This window comes from Poeciliopsis prolifica, unplaced genomic scaffold (assembly GCF_027474105.1).
Source record: "Poeciliopsis prolifica strain line A6 unplaced genomic scaffold, Auburn_PproV2 SCAFFOLD002, whole genome shotgun sequence".
Classification (NCBI taxonomy): Eukaryota; Metazoa; Chordata; class Actinopteri; order Cyprinodontiformes; family Poeciliidae; genus Poeciliopsis; species Poeciliopsis prolifica.
Genome location: NW_026562377.1, coordinates 17,322,886 through 17,349,786, shown reverse-complemented (window position 1 = coordinate 17,349,786; position 26,901 = coordinate 17,322,886). Strand labels below are relative to the sequence as shown.

Below are 26,901 nucleotides of genomic sequence, written 5' to 3'. Positions count from 1 at the left end.
TTCATCAATTTTCTCCTATTTATTGCTAATAGTAGCAATAAATATATATATATATATATTATATATATATATATATATTATATATATATATATATATAATATATATATATATATATATATATATATATATATATATATAATATATATATATATATATATATATATACACTGACATTAATACGGAAGAGGTGTTTTTTTTTGTTTGTTTGTTTTTTTTTTGTTTGTTTTTTTAAGTTACGTAAAGTTATGCTTTTCTTCTAATCCAACGCAAACTCTTCATTTCCTTAGACCAGCCTACAGGATATGACGTCGCTACTGGAGAGTCGTCTCCTTATAGCTGATTGGTCAAGCGTAGTGATACTCTTTGAAGGTGGCGGGAGCTCCAGCGCGTTCATGAAGTGAAAACATTGCTCCTTTCCTTTGGATAGCGTTTAGCTTCTGCATGCGGTGTTTCATAATGAGCAGGTTACGTTCAGCAGCAGTTAAAGACAAAAAAGGCCGAATGGAGACGGTGGAAACAACTCTCCAAACCCGGAAGAAGTCAAAAACACCAATGAAAGAAGGTACCCGGATGATTTGATAATAAGAGTAACAACACAAACCAGGTATTCAACGTGACATACACACAGACTGTTATTCAGCCGTCAGAGTTTGGTGTCACTTGCAATAGTACGGGCATGTCTTGTAAATAATGGATTGAAAAAAACAAACAAACAAACAAAACAAAAAAACAGCGGCCTGAACTTTGATCTTTGCTACAGACTCTTAAGGACTTTTAAGGTGACAGTGAATATTGCTGCCTGAATTTAATAACTTAAATCAACAAGACATCACTGGACTGTCGAACCTGGAATCACATCATGGAGTCATAACCTTATGTACAAAATCCAGACCTGTTTTGATGGTAAATTGAATTTACTGGTCATATGTGTTGTTTCATTATGTTTTTCTTTTTTGTTTGTTTGTTTGATTTCTCCATCCCACCAGAACCAACCACAACTTCATTCCCACCATCTTCATACCACACATTTTCTGATCCTGCTGTAGTTGTGTTTCTGCGCTCTCATCTCCTGCGCTGGTATGACAAAGACAAGAGAGAGCTGCCATGGAGGACTCTGGTAAATAATTCTTACTGGGAAATTGTATAATCTAAATATAATGTTTCACTATTGTTCAGTATATGTTTATAGCAGCTAAAAAGAAGCTGTTTATTTTGGATGTTGTTATTCAGTAACAAATATTCATTAGATAAAATATATTATTTAAGTATGCTATTAGTGCACCATTTTGCATATAAAAACAGCTGTTCCATAATATGTGGTGGTATTTATTTATTTTATTTATATATATATTTTTTTTTTTGCAAATTTTGCTACTTGATTACTTTCATTAAGTATCATTTATTCACATTATATTACTGTTAGACTGCTTGAGGGCTCTGGGTTATAAAACTATGTGTAAGTATTGATCATTTAGTACATGTTTGCATTAGCATGTTGCTTTTAATTAAACTAGCTCTATATATTGACGCCATCAATTTTGCAATTATTTTGTCCACATTCCGTTTTGCATGGATCATGTTGTTTTATATTTAAGGTTTATAAATGCAGTTCAGGAGCTTTAATCTCAAAGTTGCCCTACCTAACTGTCTTCATATTGTAGGCTTTGACAGAATCAGACATCAACATAAGGACATATGCAGGTATGAAAATGGATGCATTCAAGAAAATATGAAAATTTAAAAACAAATGTACTCCACTTTCTTTAATTACTCTAATTGTTGAACTATAATGTTTTTCTGCTTCGGTTTTATTTTTACAGTATGGGTTTCAGAAATAATGCTGCAGCAGACTCAAGTTACCACAGTGAAAGACTACTATACCAGATGGATGAAGGCGGGTATTTTAAACTAATCTGTAAAACTTTTGAAAGTTTAATATAAATGCTGTATATTTTGCGCTCCAGAGGTGGCCAACGGTGCAGGATCTTGCAGCTGCTACAATAGAGGTAATCATTTTAATCAGTAGAGCTGGTGTATGCAGATTTCTACATTTAGTGCATTCATTTTATTGTGGTCAGGAGGTAAACCAGATGTGGGCAGGCCTCGGTTACTATTCACGTGGAAGAAGGCTGCATGAAGGAGCGCAGAAGGTGAGTCCACAATCAGATATTTGAATGCTTCTCCTAATGCATTTACTTTTCCAGTAACTTTGGCAAAGTATCCAGAGCCCTTTTTCAGTAATTTAACCACATTGTGGTCATTTTGTTTTACTTGTTGTTTTTCCTCAGGTGATCTTGGAGCTGAAGGGACAGATGCCTCAGACTGTGGACGACTTGCTGAAACAGTTGCCTGGTGTGGGACGCTACACGGCGGCCGCGATTGGATCTATTGCTCTGGGCCAGGTTGGTCAGGACAAAGAAGTATCTGCACATTGAGCTTCATGAGTTCCTGTGGGTCAATGGTTTTAAAGCTACACTGACACATGACCTTTTATTTCAACAGTTTACCAAAGAAGATCACACATAAGACATGGAATATAAGCCTAATGGCTGCCTTTCTTCTTTAATTGTTTTTGTGCCTCATATATGGGCTGCAAATCCGTTTCAAAATGAAAATGAAAAAATGTTTACGAAAAGGCTTATAAGGAGGCTGTTATATGAAGAACTAAATATTTTACTTTCGTGACATTGACCTCCTTTTATTCTTTCTTAGAGTAAACCAAAACATATATGTTGATGTCAATGTGACTGTAATAACGATTTATCAGTCAAAATTACAATAAATAAAAAAGTAGAGTCTTAGAACCGTTCATTAGATTTGATATTCAGCAATATTTGTTTGACATAAAAAAATTACCACCTCCAAGTGTAAACCACCACAAAAATAATAGAACTGTCACTAGAATAAATTATATTTGATAGTAGCTTTATCATTTACCAGAAATACCTGATATGATCTTTCCCTCAGGTAACCGGCGCCGTGGATGGGAATGTGATTCGTGTTCTGTGTCGCCTAAGGGCCATTGGGGCCGATTGCACGAGTCCTGCAGTAACGGAGGCTCTTTGGTGAGATTTAAATTCAAAGATCAAATAATCAGAATACTTATGTAAAGAACCCAGTGTCATCTCATGGTTTCTTCAGGCATCTTGCCAATTTGCTGGTGGATCCAGAAAGACCTGGAGATTTCAACCAGGCCATGATGGAGCTTGGAGCACGAGTCTGCACCCCCAAAGGCCCGCTGTGCAGCCAGTGTCCCGTCCAGTCTCACTGCCGCTCATATCGCCGGGTTGGCTCACTGTTTCAGATGGGCTCAGGCTGAAATTCTGTAAAGTATTAATTGTTTATATAATATGTGTTTATGTAGGTTCATGTCAAACAGGAGCAAAATGCTAAGAAGCTTTTAGGAAAGCTGGACATGCCTGATATTGAGGACTGCAGTAAGTCTCCTGTGCTGCCATCCATCTGACTTCTTGGACACAAGTTTAATCATCATAATGAACCAAACTCCCCTTTACTCTTCTTCCTCTTCCTCAGTGAACAGTGGCACTTGTTCCTTGTGTCCCTCTGAGCCATGGGACTATCAGCTGGGTGTTCAGAACTTCCCAAGGAAGCCGGCCAAGAAAGCTCCTCGGGTGGAACGGACACTAACGTGCGTGGTGACGAGGCCAGGAGAAGCAGGTGGTGAGGAGTACCTGCTTGTGCAAAGACCAAACAAAGGTTGGTGCTGCATGATCTTGACGTTGATTAACAAACCGTTGAATATAGTGAGTGACACTGACATCTGGTGCCCGGATTTTACCTTCCTGTGTTGTCTACGGGTCCACTAAATACCCTGATTAGTGGATGAATGCATCATTGACTAGTGGTGTTTGCGTTTGCAGGTTTGCTAGCAGGTTTATGGGAGTTTCCAAGTCTTCTGCTGCAGGAGGACAATGAGGTGAAACAGAAGAGGGCGCTTTGTGAAGAAGTCAACAGAATACTGAGGAGCCGTTTGAATGAACATCTTCTCCAGTATGTAGGAGAGGTAAGCTTGATTTTTACCACCGAGGTTTAATACAACTCTCTGTTCAACGGGAGCTTTTTGTGCAGCTGTCCTCTCCTCACTGTCCACCTGCAGGTGGTGCACATCTTCTCCCACATTCACCAGACCTATGTGGTTTATAGCATGTGCTTAAAGGACAGGGATGTTACACAGCAGATGCCAAATGAAAAGCAACAATGGCTTACGAGACCTGGCCTGCAGGAAGCAGCTGTGTCCACCGGGCTGAAGAAGGTTTGTGATTTGTCTGAATTCATGGCCAGTCACTAAAGGACTGTTGTGCATTTAGTTTTGATTTATTTATGTTTTGGTTGTTTAGGTTTTCAATCACAATGTGGCAATGTTCTTCTTCCAAAATCATGATTGTAATAATGGCCACGCTAAATTGTCAATGTAACAATGGAAAATATGCTCCAACTCCTTGTGACCGAAGCAGAAATAAAATAGGCATTTCTACTTTGGCAGGCTTGATTGAAATATTAGAAGCTTGTGTTTATTTTATTTATTTATCAAAATAATAGTTTGGTGATTGTTATTTTTGGCTTGTATTCTGTGTAAACCACATGAGAGTGGTAATATAACCTTTTTTGCGCAGATTGTGAAGCTCTTTGATACTGCAGACAGTTCAAAGAAAGAAACCTCAAAGGTTAGTTACCCAAATGTATTTTTACATTAATTTCTGCCTAACTCTTTTACTTTTAAATTTGTGTAAATTTTGTTTGTTTTTCAAAGCGTTTCTTACAACCTTATGGACTATTTGCCACAAAACATTAAAGGGGTTTGTGATCACGCTTCAGAAAGTTGGCAATTTATGTTTCAGGCTCAGTTTAACTTTTATTTAGCCAGAGGAACAGAAGCTGCCTAGTTTTTACCCTCACTTATTACATAATTACCTATCACCTAATTTGCTTAAATCCAATAAATATTCAAGTTTATACAACTTGGTGTTGGAAATACCCATTAGAAGGACAAGTAAATGTGCACATTCAGAAGTCACGCATTTAGCAAGCAAGTGATCTTTTGTGTACTTTAAAGGCCTCATAGGTTTGTTGCAGGAACATTAGTGGACAAATGGTATCATGAAGACAGCTGTCAGGTCCGACATAAAGTCAGAGAGACGTTTAAAGTAGGGTTGGGTCTTTAAACTGTCCCAAGCTTTGAAATTTGAGTACTGTTTAATTAATCTTTTGAAAATAGAAATAGCCGTTAACATACAGCCTGAGCTACAGTAGAAAGGTTTAAATCAATACATTTGTTTTAGAGTACTCTAATGCCTGGACCTTAAACCAATTGAAGATGTATAATTTTTCTCCCACTTAATAGTTAGGTTGTTAGTTTATCAGACAAATTAGTAATATTACATTGAAGGTTCTGGTTGTTATGTGACAAAAATAGAAAAGCATTCAGAATTTTTTTGCAGATCTCGTCTGTGCATACTATCAAACATTTATGGATTTACTGTAGCATGATTTGTTTGAACTGACATACTATTAAAGATTTGTAGATCAAAGGCAAATATACCATCAAACACTATCTTTGCTTGCCTCCTTTAGGATGGAAGAAGACGAAAGCCTGAAGGACTAAAACATGACAGGTCACAGAAAACAAAAAAAAGTAGACTGACTGCAGCTGATGGTGGAGGCAGACAGCTTTCACTGAGTTCCTTCTTCAAGACAGTGAAAGAGGAAAGTAGTTAGTTCCTAAAGTTATCCACGTTGACTTTAAATATGCATGTTTTTTTCATTCTGAATCTCCTTTCCTGTATCTTTACTGTATTAAATGAAAGCCCAGACAGAGGTCAGGTTTTTAAGCTTTTATTATACCATCTGTTAAATGCACATTTATAAAGGAACTGATGTATGCCATTTAGATGTTTTCATTAAACATTTCTACTCTCTTTTTACACACTAACACAGACCATGTTATGTAATTTACAATTTTTTAGCTATGTATAAGATAATCTCATTCCTTCAATTATAATAAAAGTTTTGACGATTAAAATGCAAGTTGTCTGGTAAACATCAATTGTCATGTTTTCTTTTTCTTTTCTAGAGAATTTTTTATTTTTTTTTTACTACAAATCCTTTAGTGACCTTTCTGGGAAATATAGCAGTAATAAATTAGAATATTTACTGAGGTTTTCAAGTGAATCGAAAACCTCAGTAATTAGACTCTTTAAGCCCTTTCTTATATTTGCTAATTTTGATGACCATTGTTTTACATCTAATGAAAACCCAAAAATCATGTTGTTATATGCTGAGGTGGGTCACTCGCTGCAAGCCATAATGATCCAAAATCAACTGAAACAAACACTTAAAAAAAAGACGTATAAAGGATGTTATGCTTAAATATGACCAGTTATCTTAATGAAGTTTAAAAATAGCTAATACATTAATCTTTCTGTGATGTCCCAACATTGAGATATTGTATTAGGCTGAAGGAAACAGCGCCTTCTAGTGCGCAGAAAGTACAATCACCTGCAAACAGGAAGAAACGCACAGGAAATGGTGTCATCGCTTTCAAAGTAAAATTTGAAGACACTTTTAGAGAGCACCTCCAAAGTTTTCCGTTCACAAAACTCTAAGATAGGGTTTCAGTGCATATATCCCACTTGAAAAAAGTTCAGCTCTCTTTTTAAAGCGCCCTGTAGTTTCGTTTTTTTAATTATTATTATTTTATTTATCTTCCCCGGTCATTACACAAAAACCTGGAGCAGCGTCCAAAGGTTGTCGCGCGCTGTCATCAAGGGGCGATAATTAAAACCCGGTTTGAGAAGTGAGTGAATATTCAACTTCGAGACGTATCGCGAATTCCTCACCCTTAGTAACCCGCGTTCCTGTGTTGTAGATGGATTCAGCACGGGACCGTGTCCTCTCTGAGTACCGGCGGATTGTGGAGAATGGAGGTACAGTGATTTCTATCTGGCCCAAGTTCCACCCTACGTTCCCGTCCAGTTATTTTTTTTTTTTTTTTTGGGTATGCATGTTTTGCAGCAGAGGACACGAGTAAAAGAAATGTCCTATCTGAGTTAGACTTGGGCGCTGCAGCTGTGCTGTCCTAAATGACCAGTCGCACAAGGGACGCTTTGTGGCTTTGCCACATGATTTGCCTCCATGACTGATATTATGTTATCAGTTTTCCCTCATAGCAGTGTGAGAAACAGGAAGCCATTAACTTTCCCGACGTTCTTGTTTGTCAGTGCATCTTTTGAATGTGTTGCCAATAGCACATTATTGTATGTAAGCATGGTGGCTTGAACACGTCCCTATACCCTTGTTATAGTGGTAGATTGGTTATGAAGCCACTGGGTCACGCGTCATGTCACACTTGTATAATTCAGTCGAAAAAACAATAGCTTTGTTAGATGGTGAAGAAAATATATATTTCTAAAGATCCAGAAGCCCAGTTTTAGCAGTGTGCACATCCTCAGATTAAAACATTCATGAAGCATCATCTGAATCATCTGCTTTATTCAGCTTTCTTTGGTAGGAGTCTATGCACATCCTGCATTTTGACTTGAAAATATTTGCCTACATTGACTTGTAAAAGTTTTCCAAATCTATCATACCCACAGCCCTCATCAAGCGACTCCACACATTTTCAGAATAATTTAGTTGCAAGTTCAAGTAACCTTTTGGAAGTTTGGATGTTTGTTTTGGTGGCTATGTACAGCAGGCAAGAGGCGGGTTACACCCTACAAAGTCCATCACAGAGCAAATATTACTATTTTTGTGTTAATTCATTTTTGTGTTTTGCATCAGTTGCTTTTCAGTTTTAAATATATAGTCTTCCTTATAAAGGACACAGTTTCCCATTTTCTGTAAAACTGCTTCCTTCACTGTGTTGAAAGCTGCTGAAGTGGATTGTGATAACGTCTGTGCCTTTTACGTCCTCCAGACAGGAGGACGGATCCGTGGCCGCTGGTGTACTCTCCCGTCCCGGTGACTCTCATCGTTCTGGGTTACCTCTGTGTGGTCTGGGCCGGTTCTCGTCTGATGAAAAACCGGAAGCCTTTTGAGCTCAAAATAGTCCTCATCGTTTATAACTTCGGCATGGTTGGCTTCTCTGCATACATGTTCCACGAGGTGTGTGTTATTTTGTCTCCCATTAGAGGACAAATCTAGTTATTAAAGACAAAGGCAGTAATGAAAATATCACTCTGTTCAAATATCTCCAGTTACCTTACTTCAGTTGGCAGTTTAATATAATTTAGGAAAATTAGAACACATATTAAATGATCAGTTCGTTTGCAAAACGAGACATGGTTCATTTCCAATCGAGCTTTAATTTCTTCACAGATGTTGTTACATTTTTCTCACTCAGGGTAGAAATAATGATGATGATGGTGAGCTGGCCTGGTCCTGCTGCATCAACACAGCCGCCAGCCATCAAACTTCCACCTCCATGCTTCACACTTGTTGTGGAGTTTTTTTATGGCTGGACAATATTGCTGAAAACGTATCACAACATAAGGATTTTATATGAATCGATATTGATAATTACAGATTGGTGTTTTGTTTGTAATACCTGAAATACTGCCAAACTGGTGGACTTAAAGTAACATTTAATATCTCAAATGGAAACGAGTAACAAAAGGTAGAATGGTTTAGAGCTCACTGATCACATTTGACTCTGACGAAGGCAGAGATTGTGTTAAAATATTAATCTCCATAAAGTTTGCAGAGTAAATCTGAAAACTGATCAGTGATCTCCAGCCTTTTCTGCCTTTGTAATGTTTTGCTGTTTTGCAGCCTTGCAGCACCTGTTCTAGGCTCTGTCTGTTGTAAGGTGCACAGAGCAGGTCAGTTTTATTTAAAAAAATATATATAACAGTTGATTTTTTTTTTCATTAGCTGATAATTATGTGTTGATAGTAAAAGCTTCCTTGCGTTGGGGCTGCTGATATTGGAAAATAGAGGTTTCATCACTGAAGTTAACAGATTATCTGCCACCCAGCCGGTGAGGTTTCAGTTTCCAGAACAGGACTTATGATAAATCTTGTCACTAGTAAATAAGTAAACCAAAGTGGTTGTGCGATTCTGCTATTTGGAGTCATTTGAATTAAACTGGAACTTTCTGGGCCAGTGGGTCAGTGGAGGAAGATGAATTAACCACGAAGAGCAAAACTGTCTGTAGTTAACACTTGAGTGAATTTCAGTGGTCAGGGATGCACAGACACTTATTTTTAAACAGACTAAAACAGGACAGAAAATGTAGTTAACAGTTTAAAAAAAATATATCAAATTCATCTCCCATCTCAAACTCTTGACTGTTTTCAGTTCCTGGTCACATCGTGGCTCTCAAACTACAGCCTGCTCTGTCAGCCAGTGGATTACAGCAATAGACCACTGGCCTTGAGGGTAAGGGTTCATATTTTAGTGCAGCAGAGCATTAGAAAGACACTGTGACTGTCGCTGAATCAGTAACAAGTTTTGTTTTTTTTTGCTTTTTTGTCCTGCAGATGGCCAGGGTTTGTTGGTGGTTTTTCTTTTCTAAGATCATAGAGCTCCTTGACACGGTACTTTGTTTCTTCCTATTTTGCCTTATCCCATTTGTTTTAACGAGTTTGAATGCAGTCGTGACTGATATTCCATCCTGTGTCCCTGTGGAGCAGCTCTTCTTCATCTTGAGGAAGAAGAATAGTCAGCTGTCCTTCCTTCATGTTTATCATCATGGCAGCATGATCTTAAACTGGTGGGCAGGAGTGAAGTATGTGGCTGGAGGACAATGTGAGTGAGGTTTGAATTCATATTGAACAAATATATTTTAATAGGATTCGTGTGATTGACCACGCAATGTTGGAAATAATTGTGAAGCCAACCCTGAACAGGCTTGGATATTTAATTTGATTGTTATACGGTTACTCTTTTGGGTTTTTCAATCTCACCTACACATTTTGCTTATTTTCTTCAATTGTTGGGGTTTTTGTTTGTTTTTCTGCCCCACACCCTACAGCTTTCTTCATCGGCCTTGTCAACACCTTCGTCCACATCATCATGTACACTTATTACGGCCTGTCTGCGTTCGGTCCTAACATGCAGAAGCACCTTTGGTGGAAGAAATACCTCACTATGCTGCAGCTGGTCGGTTGCTCCAGAACTTTCTGGCTGTTGCTTCTGTCAGAGGTACAATCGCAAAATGTGTCATTTAATCTGATCTGAATCCCCATTTGCCATTGCAGCTGCAGTTCCTGCTCTTCTTCCTTCACACCGGCTACAACCTGATCACTGAGTGCGACTTTCCAGACTCTATGAACATAGTGGTGTTTGCTTATGTTCTTACCCTCATAATGCTCTTTTGTAACTTCTACTATAAGCAGTACCTGCTCAAGAAAAAGCGGAAATGAGGCAACATCAAACTCTTTATTTTTTGGGGGGGGAAGCTACGTCATTACCCAGAATCGCCAGTAGACATGTGTCTTCTGCAGTATTATCCTGTCCACTAGAGGGCACAACCAGCTCACAAGTCTTGAGGAGTTTTTTTTTTTCTGAACAGACTCATAAACAATGTGAACTGTTTCAGTCTGTGTGATTTTATTTTCTTAAATGACACTCAAATGGTTGTTGTAAACAAACTGTACATTTTATACACATAATAACAATATTATTAATAATGATAATCATTATAATTGGAGGCCTGGTTGTCTCTGCAGTATTACAGGACTATTGAGCCAGAAACCACCATCCAAAATAAATTCAAACACAGGAAGAAAACATTTAACACTTACAGAAATGCAACTTTTTTTTGTCACTGATAAAAACATCACAGCAAAATGATATATTTTACACTTCAGTCCACAAATAGTGGAAGCTGTAGATTAAAGAGAAAAATGTGGTTCAAATGGTGAACAACACATCTCATGTTATTTGAAATTCAAACTATGAACTGAAGACAGTCTGGTTCTGCTGTAATTAATTTCAGTAAAGGATGAGAACTTTGCTCAAATACATTTCCAGAACATGACGTGAAAAACTGTCTATGTAAACATTGCAGATTTAAAATTTCTGCCTTGAGTTGTGAGATCTATTCATCATATCTGTTCACTTCAATTTTGCTGATGCCGCCGAATTAGAGATGGGGCACGGGAGAAGAAATATGTGCATTTTATTTTGCTAGACATTGTCAAGTTTTCTGCCTGGTAACAATAAACTGGCTGAAATCAAACCTCAGGTATATCCTGATCTAAAGTGACCTCTTTTCCAATTGGAAAAAATTATCTGCCGATATTTCACTTAAACTGGCTTTTCAAATTACAATTTGTCAGATGGGATGTTTCTCCATAATTTTATACATGTTTTTTTTTTTATCATGTAAATCATTCCAAGAATTTCCTTGTTGCTGAAATGTGCTATACAAATAAACTTGACTTGAGCTGCCTTTAAAAAGTTTCTGCAGAAAGATTTATTTCACAAATTAACCTAAATTTGCTTTAATCATTTATGTGAAGTTGAATGACCATTACTTTTCCTGCAAAAATATCAACACCCCATGAACTTTTCTGCTTCGCTGTCATGAGGACACTAACGTCCTCATGGTACCATTGGATTTCATGTCTTCGAGGTGACGCTTAAAGGTAGAGTTACAAAAGAAAACTAACCTTATATTAAGGTCTTTGTCCTGTTGGAAGGTGAGCCTTCGCTCCAGTTTCAAGTCTTTTGCAAACTTTAACAGTTTTTCTTGTCCTCTATTTTGGTCCCACCATCTTCTCATCTACTCTGTCAAATATTTCTGGCTATGATGAGTAAGATTACAAACACACCATCATGCTGCCACAACCGTGTTTCACGGTAAGGATGATGTATTTGGAGATGTGCACAGTACGGTGTTAGTTTTCTGCTACAACAGTAATGTCCGTAGCAGAAAAGTTAAATTTGGTCTCAAAGTCTTCTACATGTTTAGATCTGGACTTTCCGGGATATGGGAGAAATAATTTTGTTAGGTGTGTGAGAATAAAGGGAGTTGAAGACAAACTGTCTTTTCAGATCCACGTTTGCACAACATTCACGGTTATGCACCACATGGTGTCGGCCTTAGACAAATTTGACAACATGCGGAAAAGTTAAAGGGGCTTTTGTAGGCATCTATGCCTGATTGCAAGTTATGTTTTTATACCTTTAAAGAAGGCAGTGCATCAGGTATCATTTTCATAGGCTGTAATGTTTGTTTAGTCCAGTTGGTTACTGTGGTGCATACATCAGAATGACTTTAGAAGAGGTTTTGTTTTCTGTTTTGGGGAAAGAAACCAGGGCTGAAGCTGAAGATGCGCATGGTGGGTTGTTGTGCAGCGTAACGCAACAACAACTCGTAGCTCGGATCTATGTTTCCGTGTAGACCGACGACATGTGGCTCAAGTTGCGGTCGAAGCTGCCCACCTGAAAGAAAATGCTGTCGTCGGTGCTGGAGGAATACTGGCACCCTGAGCCCCCCGGCAGCTCCTGGGTCCCGCCGAATCCTGGTGTAGATGTTTACATTATAAAGCTTTAAGAGCACATTTTCACTTCTAGTATGAAGATTAGTGGAAAGAATATACATTTCTTTTACCTGTAGGTCCAGTGTTGTTGGTGGGCATGTGAAAGCCATTATGCTGATGGGAGGAGTAGTTATGAGCATCTCCTGGGACGTGGACACCGCTGACCGTCTGCTCCATCCTGTAGGACTCTCCAAAATGGAAGCAGCTCTGAAAGCTGGCTTGGTATTCTAAGAAATGAAGGTGGGATGTGGAGGAGAGGAGAGAAAATTATAGAAGCCACACTTGATCAGCTGCCACCAGCATTCAATGTACCTCTGATTGGTTCTAATATCTGCCCCATCCGGCTCAAAACTAATGTGGATCTCACATTGTGACAATGCCATATTTGTGCCTTGGTAACTCTGCCAGCCTTATACTGTGCTGCATTTGTCCCTGCAGCCTCAGCTCATACTCGGAATCAACCGCAGGAGTCTTGATAATGGGAAAGAAGCCTTTCCTGGAGCACTTTTACGCAACTCCCCAACCGCAGCGTGGTTACAGAGGCAGCCGTGTGGAGATCTTTACAGGAAAACAGTGTTTAGGACATTTGGGGGAAAAGGCTCCAGAGTGACAGCTGAGATGGCCGAATGCATGAGCCAGCAGTTTGTTGGCCAATCCAGCAATGGCAATAGAGTTCCAGCATGTGGTTCTCCCAACTCTAATCTTCATTTATTCATTTATTTTTTTTCTACCTTACCAGTGCTCTGACAGACAACTTCCTCTCAATAAGGGCCTTTGATGTGGATCTACTGATGTGCTTTTTGCATTTGAAAATCATTGCTGCGTTCACAATTTTAGTTATCTTTCCTGCTGACCCTGTAATAGCATGGATAGCATTAAGAGACAACAGAATTTCTGTAACAAATTTATAATCTTTGGGTTAGCTTTACCGTCAGTGGCAGGTTGTTGATGGTGGTAATGTGGGTAGGGCTTGTGGTGAGGGTGAGCATGTTGTTTCTCCTGTGAAAGAGGAGGAGGAGTTCCTGTTGCCTTCATGCCAGGAGACAGGAGGGGGCCTGACAGCCTGCTGGGACAAAAAAAAGAAACACAGAGGACATCAAACCTCTGATGTCCTCTGATCTGCAACTGCATCATTCCTAAGAGTCTCAGGAATCTCCAAGAAAATGCTTTGTGCCTTTATGATACCTCAGCCAAAGCAGGAGCTACATGTTGGACTGAGTATGCCATATGATTGACAAATGCTGCAGAACAGTTCCTGATCCAAATACACACACAGGGAAGCAAGCTGTCCAGGCATGTGGAAATTTAGGTTCCCCACACACAATCCTTTTCTACCAAGTATTATGATATTTAGGTCAACAAACATCATTTAAGAGAAACATGCACACGCACACCCACGCGCATACACACACATTTATGACTGCAGTAGTCATGATTCCTAGATTCATGCTAGATTCATGCGTCCAAGAGCATATTAAACAAAATCAACAATATCCTCTGGTAAAAAAAAAAAAAAAAATAAAATCTACCGGAAACAATCCAAGTCAAAGGAAGAAAGCCCAGACTGTACTGGAAGTGGGATTTTTTATTTTTTTTCGAGAGGAATTGCAAAAAAAAATTTATTAATTACTTCAGTTTTATTGTTCAAAAAAAGTGAAAATAATGCAAATGTGAATTACACACAGTGACATATTTCCACTGTTTATTTCCGTTTCTCCATGGTGTTTTGGCTTAGTGAGTTCTTTGGACAATTCAGCACAGTGATAAAATGGTCATAAAACCAGGTCTGGGTACTTTTGGCTGTGCACAGAGGTGCCAAGTCCTGCTGGAAAATGAAATCAGCATCTCCATAAAATCTGTCAGCAAAGTATAGTACAGAGTGCTTTAAAGTGTACTGGTGGATGCCAGTGCTGACTTTGGACTTGACAAAACACAGTGGACCAACACCAGCAGATGACATGGCTCTAACGCTTCTGAAATCATGTCGGGGTTAACAGTGGCTTAGCACAAGAAGAACGACAGTTTCAGCTCATATACTGGAAACATTTCTGTATGGTGACCAATTGAAGCATTTCCTGAAGCTGCAGACTAAACCTTGCGAATTTCACAAATTCTTGAATGTTCTTTGCTGCAAAATCCATTTAAGGCTGCTATTATCACTATCTGTCAATCTTTTTCAGTCATTTTTTCTTCCACATAGCTTTCCATTTGTATCCGTGGTTGCAGCACTTTGTGAAAACCAACTTCTTTGTCAGACATTTTTTGTCTTTGATAAAGTCTTCCCTATGATGGTACTAATTTGTATTTACAAGCCTTAAAAAAAGCCTTGCATACTCCGAGGATGCTGCAACATCAGTCGTGCAAAACAAAGTTTGCCTATAGCGCAGAACAAGCAATTAAATAAGTTGATGTTAAACAGTTGACATTCATTTAATGAAATAAACTCGAGTCCAGACTCGGAGGAAACAGACGTGCCTTTAAAATGAGTAAATTCAGCAGCTACTTACGACTGCATATCAGGAATGCCAACACATAAACTGCTGCCGTGTTACTACGTGCCGCAGTGCTGCAGAGGCATATGGTTTGCAGTAAGCTCTGAACGAACGTGATGACAGAGCGTTGCTCCAGGCGGCAGAGCCCTCAGATGACTGTTCATTCGCTGGCCTGGCTGGAGCCCACTGCATGACCTACTGCTCTGTGCACGAAGGCCGTCCCACCCAGCACTCAGGCGCTGGCAGGGGTTTGAGCAGGACGTTTGGATGGTGGAGGGAGAAGGCAGCGTCAAACTGCAGGGGAAGCAACTTTACATCTTTGCTGCCAATACTGGATTTATTTTTAACAGCCGGAAAATTTAGCTCGAGGCTCACCGTATTTACCTTCTATCAATGGAGATCCTTGTAAATCTGGAAATATTTTTAGGAAAGGTTGTGGCCATTTTCTAAGGTCACGCTTTTGCTCCTTTAAGTTGTCAGTTTTTTTAAGATCTGCAGGTTTAATGAAATATCAATCAGGCTTCCAGCTGTACAAGTGCAAATACACTTCCTTTAATTAAATTTTTATCTCATTTTCACAACATAATTTAGGTAGTTATTCTAAGTATAAATTTGACATGTAGAAACTATATTGTTAGTATGGTGCACTAAATAATTTCTAACAAATAATGAAGTCTATTTTCATTCTTTAACCAATTTAGGTCAAAGTTGTGGTTAAATTAAAATAATTCATTAGAATGATTTTATTATAAAAATGTTGTTTCACTGCAGCATCTCAGAAATGCTGCCTGAAGATAGTTAAGAGACTGATATAATCCACGGTGAAACAAATCCTTTAATGAAATGGACTATCAGGCCACTCAGCAAAGAAGAAGCCATTTGTCTGAAAGCATCACAGAAAGCTAGATTCCACTTTGCTAATCCACACTGGGACAAAGATGTTATTTCTGGAGGTGTGTCCTGTTATATGATTAAACTAAAATTGAGCTGTTTGACCCTAATGACCTTCACATACAGAGGGGAAAAAAGGGAAAGCGTCTAATCCTAAGAAAACAATCCCCACTGTGGAGAATAGAGACGGCAGCTTCATGTTACATGAGTGTTTTACTGCAAGAGGGAGTTGAGCACCTCATAAGATGTCATCATAAAGAAAGAATACTGGGCTGACATATTTAAGCAACGTCTTGAGACAATAGCCAGAAAGTTAAAGCTTGGGCACAAATGGGTTTTCTAACTTGACAATTGCCAAATATTAGTTACAAAGTGATTTAAAGGCAACACAATTAATGCTTTGCCGTGTACCTCCCAAAGCCCTGAATATTCAGGCGTAACTAAAAATGTTCATGTGAGCAAATCAACCAACAAACCTGACTCAGTTCTATCAGGAGGAGTGGGGCAAAACTCAAGCTGTTTACTGTGAGAAGCTTGTTGAAGGCTAAAACATTTGATCAGAGCTTTACAGTTTAAAAGGCAAGTCTACTAAGAAAATGCACGCAAACTTCAGAATTTTACAAAAGTTAGAAAATGAGCCCATTTATCTTGCTTTTCCAAAATAATAGGAATAGCAAAATATATTTAGATTTGCTGTCTGACATGTTTTGGAAACAATATTTGTTAAAAATGGTGAGAACTATGTATATTTACATATCTGTTTTGTATAACTGATCAAAGAAAATCTAACAAACCTTACAGAATTCCTACTTATATAATTTTGCCACAAATATTAGCAATTCTGCTTGACAAAAACTAAAACTGGTTACAGCACTGGCAACTCAAAATGTTTTTTTCATACAAGGCGCAGTTGCGGAGAATTTAAACAATTTGTTTTCCAAAAGTTAAAAGGACATCAGGAAACATTACATCTGACTTCTTGTGCATCAAAAACCGAGGATGCTTGTGTGGCAACTTGTCCGACTGCAGCCCAGAAGAAGCTCGCTGTTAGCAATCTTTACTTATTCATGTGTTGGCACAGTCCCAGAGTACAGCCATGTGTTCCTGTAGAGAGCAATGTTCCCCTGGGAGCTGCTGTCAGCGCAAACTCAGGAAACAGTTATACTGTTCATATTTTTACAAGCTGCCTCTATGTGCAGCTAAAGTGAATCACAAGCTAATCACTGCCAGGTGCTCAGTGCCCTGATTTTGCTTGTTTGGTTGGCCTAAAAGCATCTCAGGCTCCAGGTATGAAGAAAATCTTTCATGTGCCACATTCATCTATCGCCTCAAATTCATTCTCACTGATCGTCTTGTATAACTCTGTCGTTTTTTTTTTTTTTTTCTCCAGTCCTCTTGGGATGACAAAGCAATCTGATTACTGGCCTTAGGATTTGTTCAATCTGGAGTTGGCAGATGAATGAAATGGAAAATACTGCATTGGATGGGCAATATTTTATAAAAGCAGAGAAAATCCAGACTGCAAAACGTCTAATGCATAGTTGCTACACCTTTTCTCGGTCAACGTTTTAGAATTTTCCAGGCACAAATGACTAAATTTCTCAATCTGTAAGTAGTTGTTTATGTTAACAAAAAATGCAAAATAAATAAAAATTCTCAGAATTATACAAACTTCTACAGTATTCAGGCAAAAAATAAAAAATAAAAAAAATCTACAAAAACAACAATAGGACTGACATGGATGGGTGAACTGCTGATTAACGATGTATTGATTGATGGATACAACTATTCCCTGTTATTTTAAAAAAAAAAACAGCACACTCGTTTGAGGAAGTTTTATTTAGATGTTCAAAAATGTAACATATTCCAAATGGGGAAAAAAAATAAACATTGAAAATTTCTTTTGTATCCTCTGTTCTTGCATCTGTATCCAAACTTATAAAATACTTAAGCTAAAGTCCTCACTTTCCACACTTTTCAAGCCTGTGTAGAAATCCCGACAATGGCCTGCTAAGTGTGTGCTCAAGAGTGCAAATGGGGACAAATACTGCCAAAAACGTTTAACGGGAAGACTTTAAAACCAAACGAAACATTCTTCTAAGCACCTACTACTACACCTTTGTTCATTAGATTTTCTCAGCAAAATAAGTGGGAAAAAAAAGCCAGAACAGTTGCATTTTGTTATCCAGGTGCAGAGATCATAAACTCTTGTTCATAAACATCACAAAGAGTCTCATTAAAAGGAAGTTACTCTTTATATGGCTGGATAGACGAGAAAGCAAAAGGCCTGAAGATTCATAAACTCTTCTGCACTGCTCCTCGTTCGTCTTCGTTCACCTGGAGCTAACTGTCCCTCTGGGGACTTGGGATCAGTCCTCAATCCCCCTCTGATGTCCTTCTTTGTAGTCAGCCTTTAAACCCCACTGATGGATGACAGAGGCTTCTTTGGCACATATTGTCGGGAACATTTCTGTTTCTGGTTAGAGAATTAAAACACTGCCTTGGAGAAGACAATGGGATTCTGCCTGAAGCTAAGCTAACGCTAAGCCTACCCTACAGGACTGAAGAATGTCCTGGGCTCCATCAGGGTTCTGGATATAGTTACAGAGAAAGAGTGTCAAAGTATCCATCCTTAATAATTTCCACTATTTCAAAAAGCTGCCAGTAAGCCGCCTGAGTCTTTCTTGAGTAAGCTTTCTGCATAATTAATTGAATCTGGAATCAATTGGATGATGTTAGTATTTTGTTGTATATAAATAGACTTAAGCAGAAATTTATTGAGCTGAATACTTTACCTATTAGAATTCTGCTTTTGCAATAACTAAGGCACAACAAGCTAATAATATCAGATTAATTTAGGTAAAGCCATTCCATCAGCTGCAGCTTTGTAAATGACTGATGGATGTTTTTTTTTTTTCCCGCTGTTTTTTTCTGACAATATTTTTTCAACCCAGCAAATTTGTCATTTGATATAGAGGATGGGGAAGGGATAAAAAGTATTCTTTCTGCCAGCTGTTTGTCAGTGTCCAACAGGGAAGTGCACAGATAGACACTAGGTGGTGCTAGACTGCATGCCCTTTTCTCGGGAAAAAAAGTGCCCCTTTGGAATTTTAATTTATTTTTTACAGTGTATAGTGTCTTTATAAGCACGTCATGCTGACATGTCTCTTGTATTTCTCCTCCCATAAGATTGTTTAAAGGATCTTTCAGGATAATAATTTTCTTTGGTTGCTTTTGTGTTACTTTACAATAAGTAGAAAAACACAAATGCACACTAAACCTTAAAAAAGCATGTTTACTTGAAAACTGCTATAAACATTTGAATGTGTTTTGTTTTCTAGTCTTTTATTTCTACAGGTTTTGAAAACATGACTTAAAAACCTTGTTATATCTCGATGCCAGGAACAAACCCGGCATTAACTGCACATCACAAAATGAGCGACAGACCACATACTGCCATTAGTGACCTCGAAAAATGTTTTCCATTTGGTTTGTAACGCTGAATCTCCTTTTCAGGATCTTTGTGAAGATAATGGCTGGAAAACAGGCAGTGGAGGCTTATAAAGGACTCCCTTCAGAACAGGGACTTAATGTAGCTCTATGCTGCCACTTTAATTCAATTAGCCCATGTCAGTCACTGCCTAGGTATCAAACCGCCTCAGACTAATATTTACAGAGGGGCTCTAATATCAATACGCAGGTGAAGGTAGTTCCCCCCGTCCTCTCCAGCCTGCAATTATATAACCACATATGGCTGCAGCAGTGAAGCACAACATTTACCACCGATCTCTTCAACAGCTGGCCCAATGATTGGCCCACGCCGACAGCCAAATCCATTCTGACTGGCATAATCTTAATATTAGCCTTAGAAAAATGACTCTCGTATTGACTAAGTAAAACTATCGAAATGAGTCATCTGAGCCAGAGTAAACACATTTAACCAGCAGGTCAGAGGCTGCCACACAAGAGGCAGGTTAAGTTTGATCATTTTCTCAAAATGTTTAATGTCCTCCAAAACCTTTTGGGAAAAACAAGTGCGGGGGCTGATATTGACCTTGGCAGCACGCCGAATACCCGAGACTTTATATGTACATCAATGCTCCATCTTCTGACAAATGCAAGTGGACGTCTTGTGCAGGTCGCTCGCTTTTCGACTCCTCAACCCACCCACCATCCATGCTGCGTGATCATGAGATAAGAACGACATAGCGTGTGTATGTTCTGGCTAAATCTGGTAATGTGGAAATTGCTGCAATCTTGTCAGCACATCTGAAATATGTGTTCGATAAAAAAACAGACACCGAGATCCAAATGAACAAGTTAGATTACCTGTTTGGGGATTTAAGTTAAACATAAGAATAAAAGGGGATTCTCCCACACAAACATGACCATGATCACATGTTCCCCATCAAGAAACCCAAAACAACAAGACCAAAGTCTCAAATCCAATATGTCACCCCTCCTGTGTAACTCGGTATCCTCTTACTCAGGTCCTTCTCACTGTCCTCGCAATGGTAATTGTGCATGCTGTTGAGAAAAGAGCTGCAGAAACCGCAACATAATTTTGACAGCGTTCTCCTCCTACTTTCAAAGCTTGAAATAACACACCACCTTCCAGATGCTTCCAGGCTGTTCCACGCCTGCCTCACCACCACGGTTGTTCTGGATGCTAAGAGGTCTGGTGTAGACCACAACTGGGAGCGGTCTTGCGTGTTTCCTTGACTACTACATGTAAACTCACCTTCCACATGCATCCACTCACATGTTAGCGCAAACAATACACATGTAAGAAAAAGATCAAACCCGAGACACTCAAAGTGTGGATCACTTAAGTTAAAGAAATAATGGATTTGTGAAGCGTTTCCAAATATTTCTGAAAAAAAATGAAATAAAAAACAAAAGGTTTTCTCTCTAGTTTCTTTGTGCGGTTCACACTCAGCTCTCTGACAACACCTGGGCTCCATTACTCTGCTCTCTGGGGAAATCATCATCTCTAATAGGAAACACGCTGAGCAAAACAGGTACAAAAGAACGGAGGGTGGAGCATCCTTTTGCATCATAGTTGGACTTCTCCCGGATTTCGTGTTATCTGCGTAATGTAAAGCAGGACAAATGGTCTGAATCAAAGCTGGAATAACAATATTACATTTGTAATTATTGTTCACTTTATCAGGTACACTTCTACTTCTGGAATGGGCCTTCTTTTGTCTTTAGAACCGCCCTAATTTGTTGTGGGAAAAATGTAACAAGGTTTGGAAAATTTACATGATGGCATCACAAAGATGCTGCAGATATATCAGCAGCACATATATGCTGTGAATCTCCTATCCATCCACCTCCCAAATATGCACTATTGGATTGAGAGCTGGAAGGATGAGGCCATTAAATTACAGTGCACTACTTGTCATGTTCAAGGAACCATTTTGAGATGATCTGACTTTTCTAACATGCTTGCACAATCCTGCTGGAAATAACCGTCAGAAGATGAATACACTGTGGTTACGATGAAGATAAAGACATGATGAGCAGCAATAATCAGGTATGTTATGGGATTTCAAAACACTCAATTGGTTCTAAGGGGCTCAAAAGTGTGTTAAGAAAATATCTGATACACCATAATATCACTTCCACCAGCCTAAATCCATGCTCTCATGTTGTTTACATGCCTAGTGTTATCTGCTTTAGGGTGCGCTGTGAAATGAGAGATAGTATTTGATATGCTTTTGTTATAATGAGTAGTTATTTGCCTTTCTATCGTCTTGAACAAGTCAACCCATTCTCGTCTGACAGGAACAAAGCATTTAATTCCACATCAACTGGGTATTTTCTCGTTTTTTCCAGTTCTGTTGACCTAAGAGGTATTATATCTGTGAGGGTGAATCCACAAAGGTCAACAGTTTCTGAAATACCCAGACCAGCCTGCATACCACTAACAGTTAATTTACTAATTTCTAGTTTGGACTTCTGCCAGTCATCTTGTCAGTAACTCAACAGCCTTGTGATTGGCTGGCTGATTACTTAGTTGTGTTTATGAGCAGTTGAACATGTGTACCTGATATAATGTCTTGTATGTATTGGAATGTTTCAATACCTTTTTGAAACAAAACCCATATTCTTCTATTTTAGGCTATGACAAAGGCCCATCACCTTTTGTGACCCATCACATTAAATGCAAGTTCTTGTTTTATTTAATATCATTTAACCGAGATTGATGAGTTGCAGCACTGTGGCCAAATAAAGATGAATACCTGCAGGAGAACAGAACAATATGCACCATTTGGCAGGATTATCCAGAGAGATGCAGCTGAGGAAAAACCAGATGATACGTCACAGTGCTTGACAGTTCACTCTCATGCAAGCCTAAACTGCGTCCGCCCCAAAAAAACAGAGCTGGTCGTGCGTCAACGCTGACCTGGTGGTGACCAGAGCTACCCCTCTTCCCATGAGGGGTGTTCTTAGAGGTTATGCACTTTGTTTCCAGGACGAAAGCCAAGCGGTTGTCTCAGCAGGACCGCGAGGCTTTGGCCCAACGTGATCCAAGAGGGTTCGGCCTGGATTCAGGATGAGTAATATGTGAAAGACAAAGGAAGCAGAGGGCGAAAAGTGTAGCAATGGAGGGAGTTTACGAAGTGTTGCTGATCCTACGTATTTGTGAGGCTATTTGCAGGCAGATAGCCTCACAAATGATGCAAGGCTGTTGTGTAATAAACTATTGCGGACACAAACTACACAACAGGTTCAGGGCAAAATGTGTGTTAGTGACTGCTCCAGGTCCCCTGTTGAACTTGGGATCCCAAAAGGATTTGAATGCACACAGTGGACAACTGCACCAGCGGTATGCATGTTAATTGTCATTTTAAGACATTGAAATCTAGTAAATGTTTTAAATATATTGAGTTCTACTACTTGTGTTTGAGCTTTGATTCCAATTTAGCATAACTTGCTGTGACCAAGTTATGCTATTACTTGGTTTTGTCATAGCCAAGTAACTATGTGACTTTAGTTGTTAAAAAAATTGTAAATCTTTAAACTATTTTTAGAAAGGTTGGACTCAGAAGTAGTGTGTACAATGAGGTTTACAGCAGCCTTGCCTTTCACCAGGTGTTTGCTAATTGCTACTGCTAGTCTGTAGGAGCTGAATAGGGGAGGCAAGAAGAAGCTGTGTGGGAGTAACCACTCAGCCATGGCTGCCATGGGAGATTCAAGGAACGAATCAAGGCAACAGTTGAGGTAAGTTTTGAGGTGGGAATAGCATAACATTATATATAACTCAGAAAAAGTCCATTTCACATAGAACTGACATCAAGCAAAACAATTTGAGTTGGACTGTTAGTTGTCGCTTCACTATTTTACTGTAACACGACTTCTGTTGAATAGAACAGAGTTAGCTGGTGGGAGATGAGGTTTGTGTCGCGACATGAAATGATTTGGACTTCGTACAATCGTGGACACTATGACAAAGTGGGTCTCTTTTTAGATGTTCCCTGCATGTATGTTCAAAGGTCTGACTCAATTTGACTATTTTTTATTTTTTTCCCCACAATGTGACTAGTTTTAGCACATGGAAAGTTTTGGTCATATGACAAGATTCTGACGAGATTATGTTTTTTTTGTATTTTTTTTTCCCCCCCTCGTTATTCAGGACAAGCTCAGTTTTTTAACAGATTAATGTTTGTGCTTCCCACCCCGATGACACATTTATAATTCTCTAATCCCTTACAGTGACCCATATTGAGCGAGTGTGACGCATTTCTACATCTACAAGCCGTTTGTTTCGCATCCAGGGGGACAAGAGGGGCGAAGACTCACCCGTCCCTTGCGCCATCCATGGATGCCAGAGGGGACAGGTGATGAGGGCTACCGAGGTCTCGATCCAGCCGTTGCTGCCGGGAGGGCAGGTCTGTGACGGAGGCAGGGTTGGGGGCATGGGAGAGGAGCTCCACCGAGGCGCTCTGATGGGGGTTGCTGGAGCCAGCGTACAGGCCTGAAAGACAAACAAAGCTAATTCAGTAAACGTGCCAGATAAACTCAAGGGTCGTGCGCACAGTCTTTTCTTTTGAGCAAATTAAAAGCCATTTCATGGTAACAGGGCTTTGTTTTGACAACCTTCATCCAATCGCTGTGCTTTGTAGAAGAAAATGTTCTTTGTTTGTGCTGTTTGCAATTTAAGGTACATTGTCTGTGCTGCCACAGGGACTTGGCCTGGTTCCGCTTTTTCTTATTATTCAATAATCAGCTAAATTAGAACATATGTTCGAACAGTGAGCATGAAAAGTAGAACTTTGTAAAAGCCACCAAACGAAAACATCAAAATGTTTCATTTAGAAACGCTCCGTTTTAAGGTTATTTAATTTATAGTTCTTGGCATAGCAGTGTCAGGGGGAACCGTTATTTCATACTCAGGATGCATGGTGCCAGCTTTTCTTCTATTTCGAGAGGAAAAGTGTTGTTAAGTGCAAATCATTCCACAAGCTTTAAACTGTCAATATCAAATTTCTCTTGATATTTTTCTCCCGTAAACGACTCTTGCCCAGTTTCAAAATCCCAAGGTGACATCTTGAAATCTTCTTGTTTGCTCTGGCTAGAAATTTTAAGCCCAAAGGTGTTGAGTTTAAAGAATAAAACAGAGAAGCTGGAACCATCAGGTTTTGGCCATTTGCGCCTGAGCATATTTTCTCCAAAATTGCTTTTCATTTCTTACCGCTTTGTGCATACATCTAAGATTTACATGGACAATTCTTCCTACAAATCTGCTCCGCTGCTTCTAAGCTTTCAAAAACAATAATTTTCCAGCAGTTCAATTTCATCAACTTAGAAGAAGTGTTCCTCTGGAGGCCCATTCGGCCCAGAACTTCCCATTCCTGACAACAAATCTCGTTAGCATTGAATCAACTTGATCAACTCTTTCTCTCCTCTGACTGTAAATCTACTCTGATTTCTTTCATGGCAGTCAGTAAGTGAGCACTAACTGTCTGGAACAGTTAAACTGCAAGAGAAATTGGAGCAAAGGAGAAGATGGAGGGAAGAAAAAAAAACGCTCTGGGTTTTTGCAGACTGATCTGATACTACACATGACTCATTAATAACAAGTCACAAACCTTAAATGTTTTTACTTCTAGACTCATCATTTGCTATCACACGGGCAAAAGATTTGACAAATAATATTGTCTAATCGTTTTTGCTTTTTATTTTAGGAAAGAACCATTTACTATGCAAGTATTCCCTGAAAATATGCCGACGTGTGAGACTAAGAATTAGGCTTCACATCTTTTTTGTCAATTCTTATAAAGCAGAGGAAAACTGCAAAGGAAAGAAAACAATATAATTATTTTTTTCAAAATCTTTTGGAAATAACTCAAATGCATTGGAGGCAGACTTCACTGTCCCTGCAGAAGAAAAGCATCCGCACAGCATGATGGTGCCACTGTCCAGGTGTTACCAGGTTGATGCATATTATGTGGACAAACTTCAGAAACCTTCACAGAAAATCTGCCCTTACAGTGAGATTGCATCACTCAAAAGTGAATAATATTGACTAAAAAGATACGTTTTGAAGCCAATGTTGCACTGAATTTCATTTCAGGTTATCAGAGTAAAAGGACCTTAGCAAATATGCATGCCACACTTTCTGATGTATATATATAAAAAAATCCATGAATACCTTTCCTTTCATTACCTTACCTTTCACAATCATGTCAGCCCAACTGATGCAAGTCCCTCCAGCTATACAACCAGAATATGACAGCCTCTATTCTCAGCTCTGATAAGTCGATGCAGGTATATCAGGGAACACCATAATCATTCCCTATAAAGCACAGAGGGGTTTCTCGTAAGCCTCACTGCAGACATGTAAATAGGTGCAGACTTATAATCAGCTAACAGGAAAGCACGTTTAACTCTTACTGGAACCATGACTCACTTTCTGCCCTGCAAATGTTAATGACTGGATACCTGCCAGCCCTGCCCCATTTCTTTCATGCTTCCTATAAGCCATCAAACAAAGTGAAACTCGTGTAAATTGGAATCCTGACTCCAAACCACAAGGCTGCAACATCTTTGCTGCACCAAGTAGTGCCTAATTTGGTGCTTGCTTACGAGGAAGCCCCTCGGAGGCCTTTAAACCCGTTAAAGCATGAGAACAAGCAGCATCAACCTAAAGACGACGGAAAGGAGCAGTTTAAGAGCCAAGACTCTGTTTGACATTCAGGGAAAAGTTGAGCGTTCACTGATGTCAGAGCAGATCCAGCAGCAATAACGGAAAACAACAGGGAGCTTGGAAGAACTACAAGCAGAAAACAGGGACAGATGTGTCCATAAACGGAAGCTGCGGGGCATCTCTTTTGTGTCTCCTAGATTGCTGTAATCCATTTATTTCTCTTGCTCACTCAGTCCACTGAGATGTTCGCTTTTAAATGGAGCCAAATATGTCAAGCAGAAAAATGGACATTTAAAGATCTTACATGCCAACATAAACCTTCTGTTTGCAGTCTTTTGCACTACATGATAAGCAGCAAGAATAACATGACTGCAATGAAACACAAGTCAAGCTGGACTGTGAGGCTGCAACATTTTCTTTTTAAGACTTAAGCACGGTTCTGCAGAGTTAAATCAACTCTGTGCCGAGTCTATTTGGTTCTGATCAGAATTGGTGTTAATTTAACTCTTTTCAGACTCATTTCAACAAAGGTTTGAATAGTTATAACTTTTTCAAGGGTTAAAACTACTCAGTTTCTTGTTGAAATTACTCTGAAAAGAGTTAAATTAACACCAATTCCGATAAGGACCAAATAGACTCGGCATAGTGTTGATTTAACGCTGCAGAATGTCACTGTGAGCATTTTGCAAATCCAGCAGCTGATCTCAAACCCTTCAAACTTTTCTTTGTAAGACATTTCTAAAGAGTATTTTATTTCATTTTACAATTTTACAGTCATTTGTGTTATGCTATAAAATACATTGAAATGCGTTGCTATCATTCGTCTTCATAAGCCCCAGTGTCACTGTCGGA

General features: G+C 39.1%; 3 protein-coding genes across 4 annotated transcripts in view; 2 read left to right on the top strand and 1 right to left on the bottom strand.

Moving 5' to 3' along the window:
- The first annotated feature begins 381 nt into the window (after nt 1–381).
- Nucleotides 382–6,002, top strand: mutyh (mutY DNA glycosylase). The gene is made up of 15 exons (XM_055053096.1): nt 382–563; nt 988–1,118; nt 1,663–1,702; nt 1,822–1,895; nt 1,966–2,007; nt 2,080–2,151; nt 2,290–2,403; nt 2,969–3,066; nt 3,143–3,287; nt 3,366–3,438; nt 3,536–3,718; nt 3,883–4,025; nt 4,119–4,274; nt 4,636–4,686; nt 5,594–6,002. Exons 1-15 carry the CDS (start codon nt 443–445, stop codon nt 5,735–5,737), a joined length of 1,587 nt encoding a protein of 528 aa, XP_054909071.1. The 5' UTR covers nt 382–442; the 3' UTR covers nt 5,738–6,002.
- A 719-nt stretch (nt 6,003–6,721) lies between these two features.
- Nucleotides 6,722–11,363, top strand: elovl8b (ELOVL fatty acid elongase 8b). The gene is made up of 8 exons (XM_055056131.1): nt 6,722–6,815; nt 6,888–6,945; nt 7,938–8,125; nt 9,320–9,400; nt 9,502–9,558; nt 9,655–9,769; nt 9,996–10,123; nt 10,222–11,363. Exons 2-8 carry the CDS (start codon nt 6,888–6,890, stop codon nt 10,384–10,386), a joined length of 792 nt encoding a protein of 263 aa, XP_054912106.1. The 5' UTR covers nt 6,722–6,815; the 3' UTR covers nt 10,387–11,363.
- Nucleotides 11,364–11,400: 37 nt separating this feature from the next.
- LOC129376509 (zinc finger protein GLIS1) overlaps nt 11,401–26,901 on the bottom strand; it is an 83,772-nt gene continuing 68,271 nt past the window's right edge. For both annotated transcript variants that reach the window (XM_055056119.1, XM_055056125.1), the window contains 4 exons: nt 23,703–23,877; nt 13,440–13,576; nt 12,582–12,737; nt 11,401–12,492 (listed from right to left, as the gene is read on the bottom strand). In XM_055056119.1, coding sequence (XP_054912094.1) covers nt 12,356–12,492; nt 12,582–12,737; nt 13,440–13,576; nt 23,703–23,877 — 605 coding nt within the window. In that variant the 3' untranslated portion in view covers nt 11,401–12,355. The remainder of the gene's footprint in view (nt 12,493–12,581; nt 12,738–13,439; nt 13,577–23,702; nt 23,878–26,901) is intronic.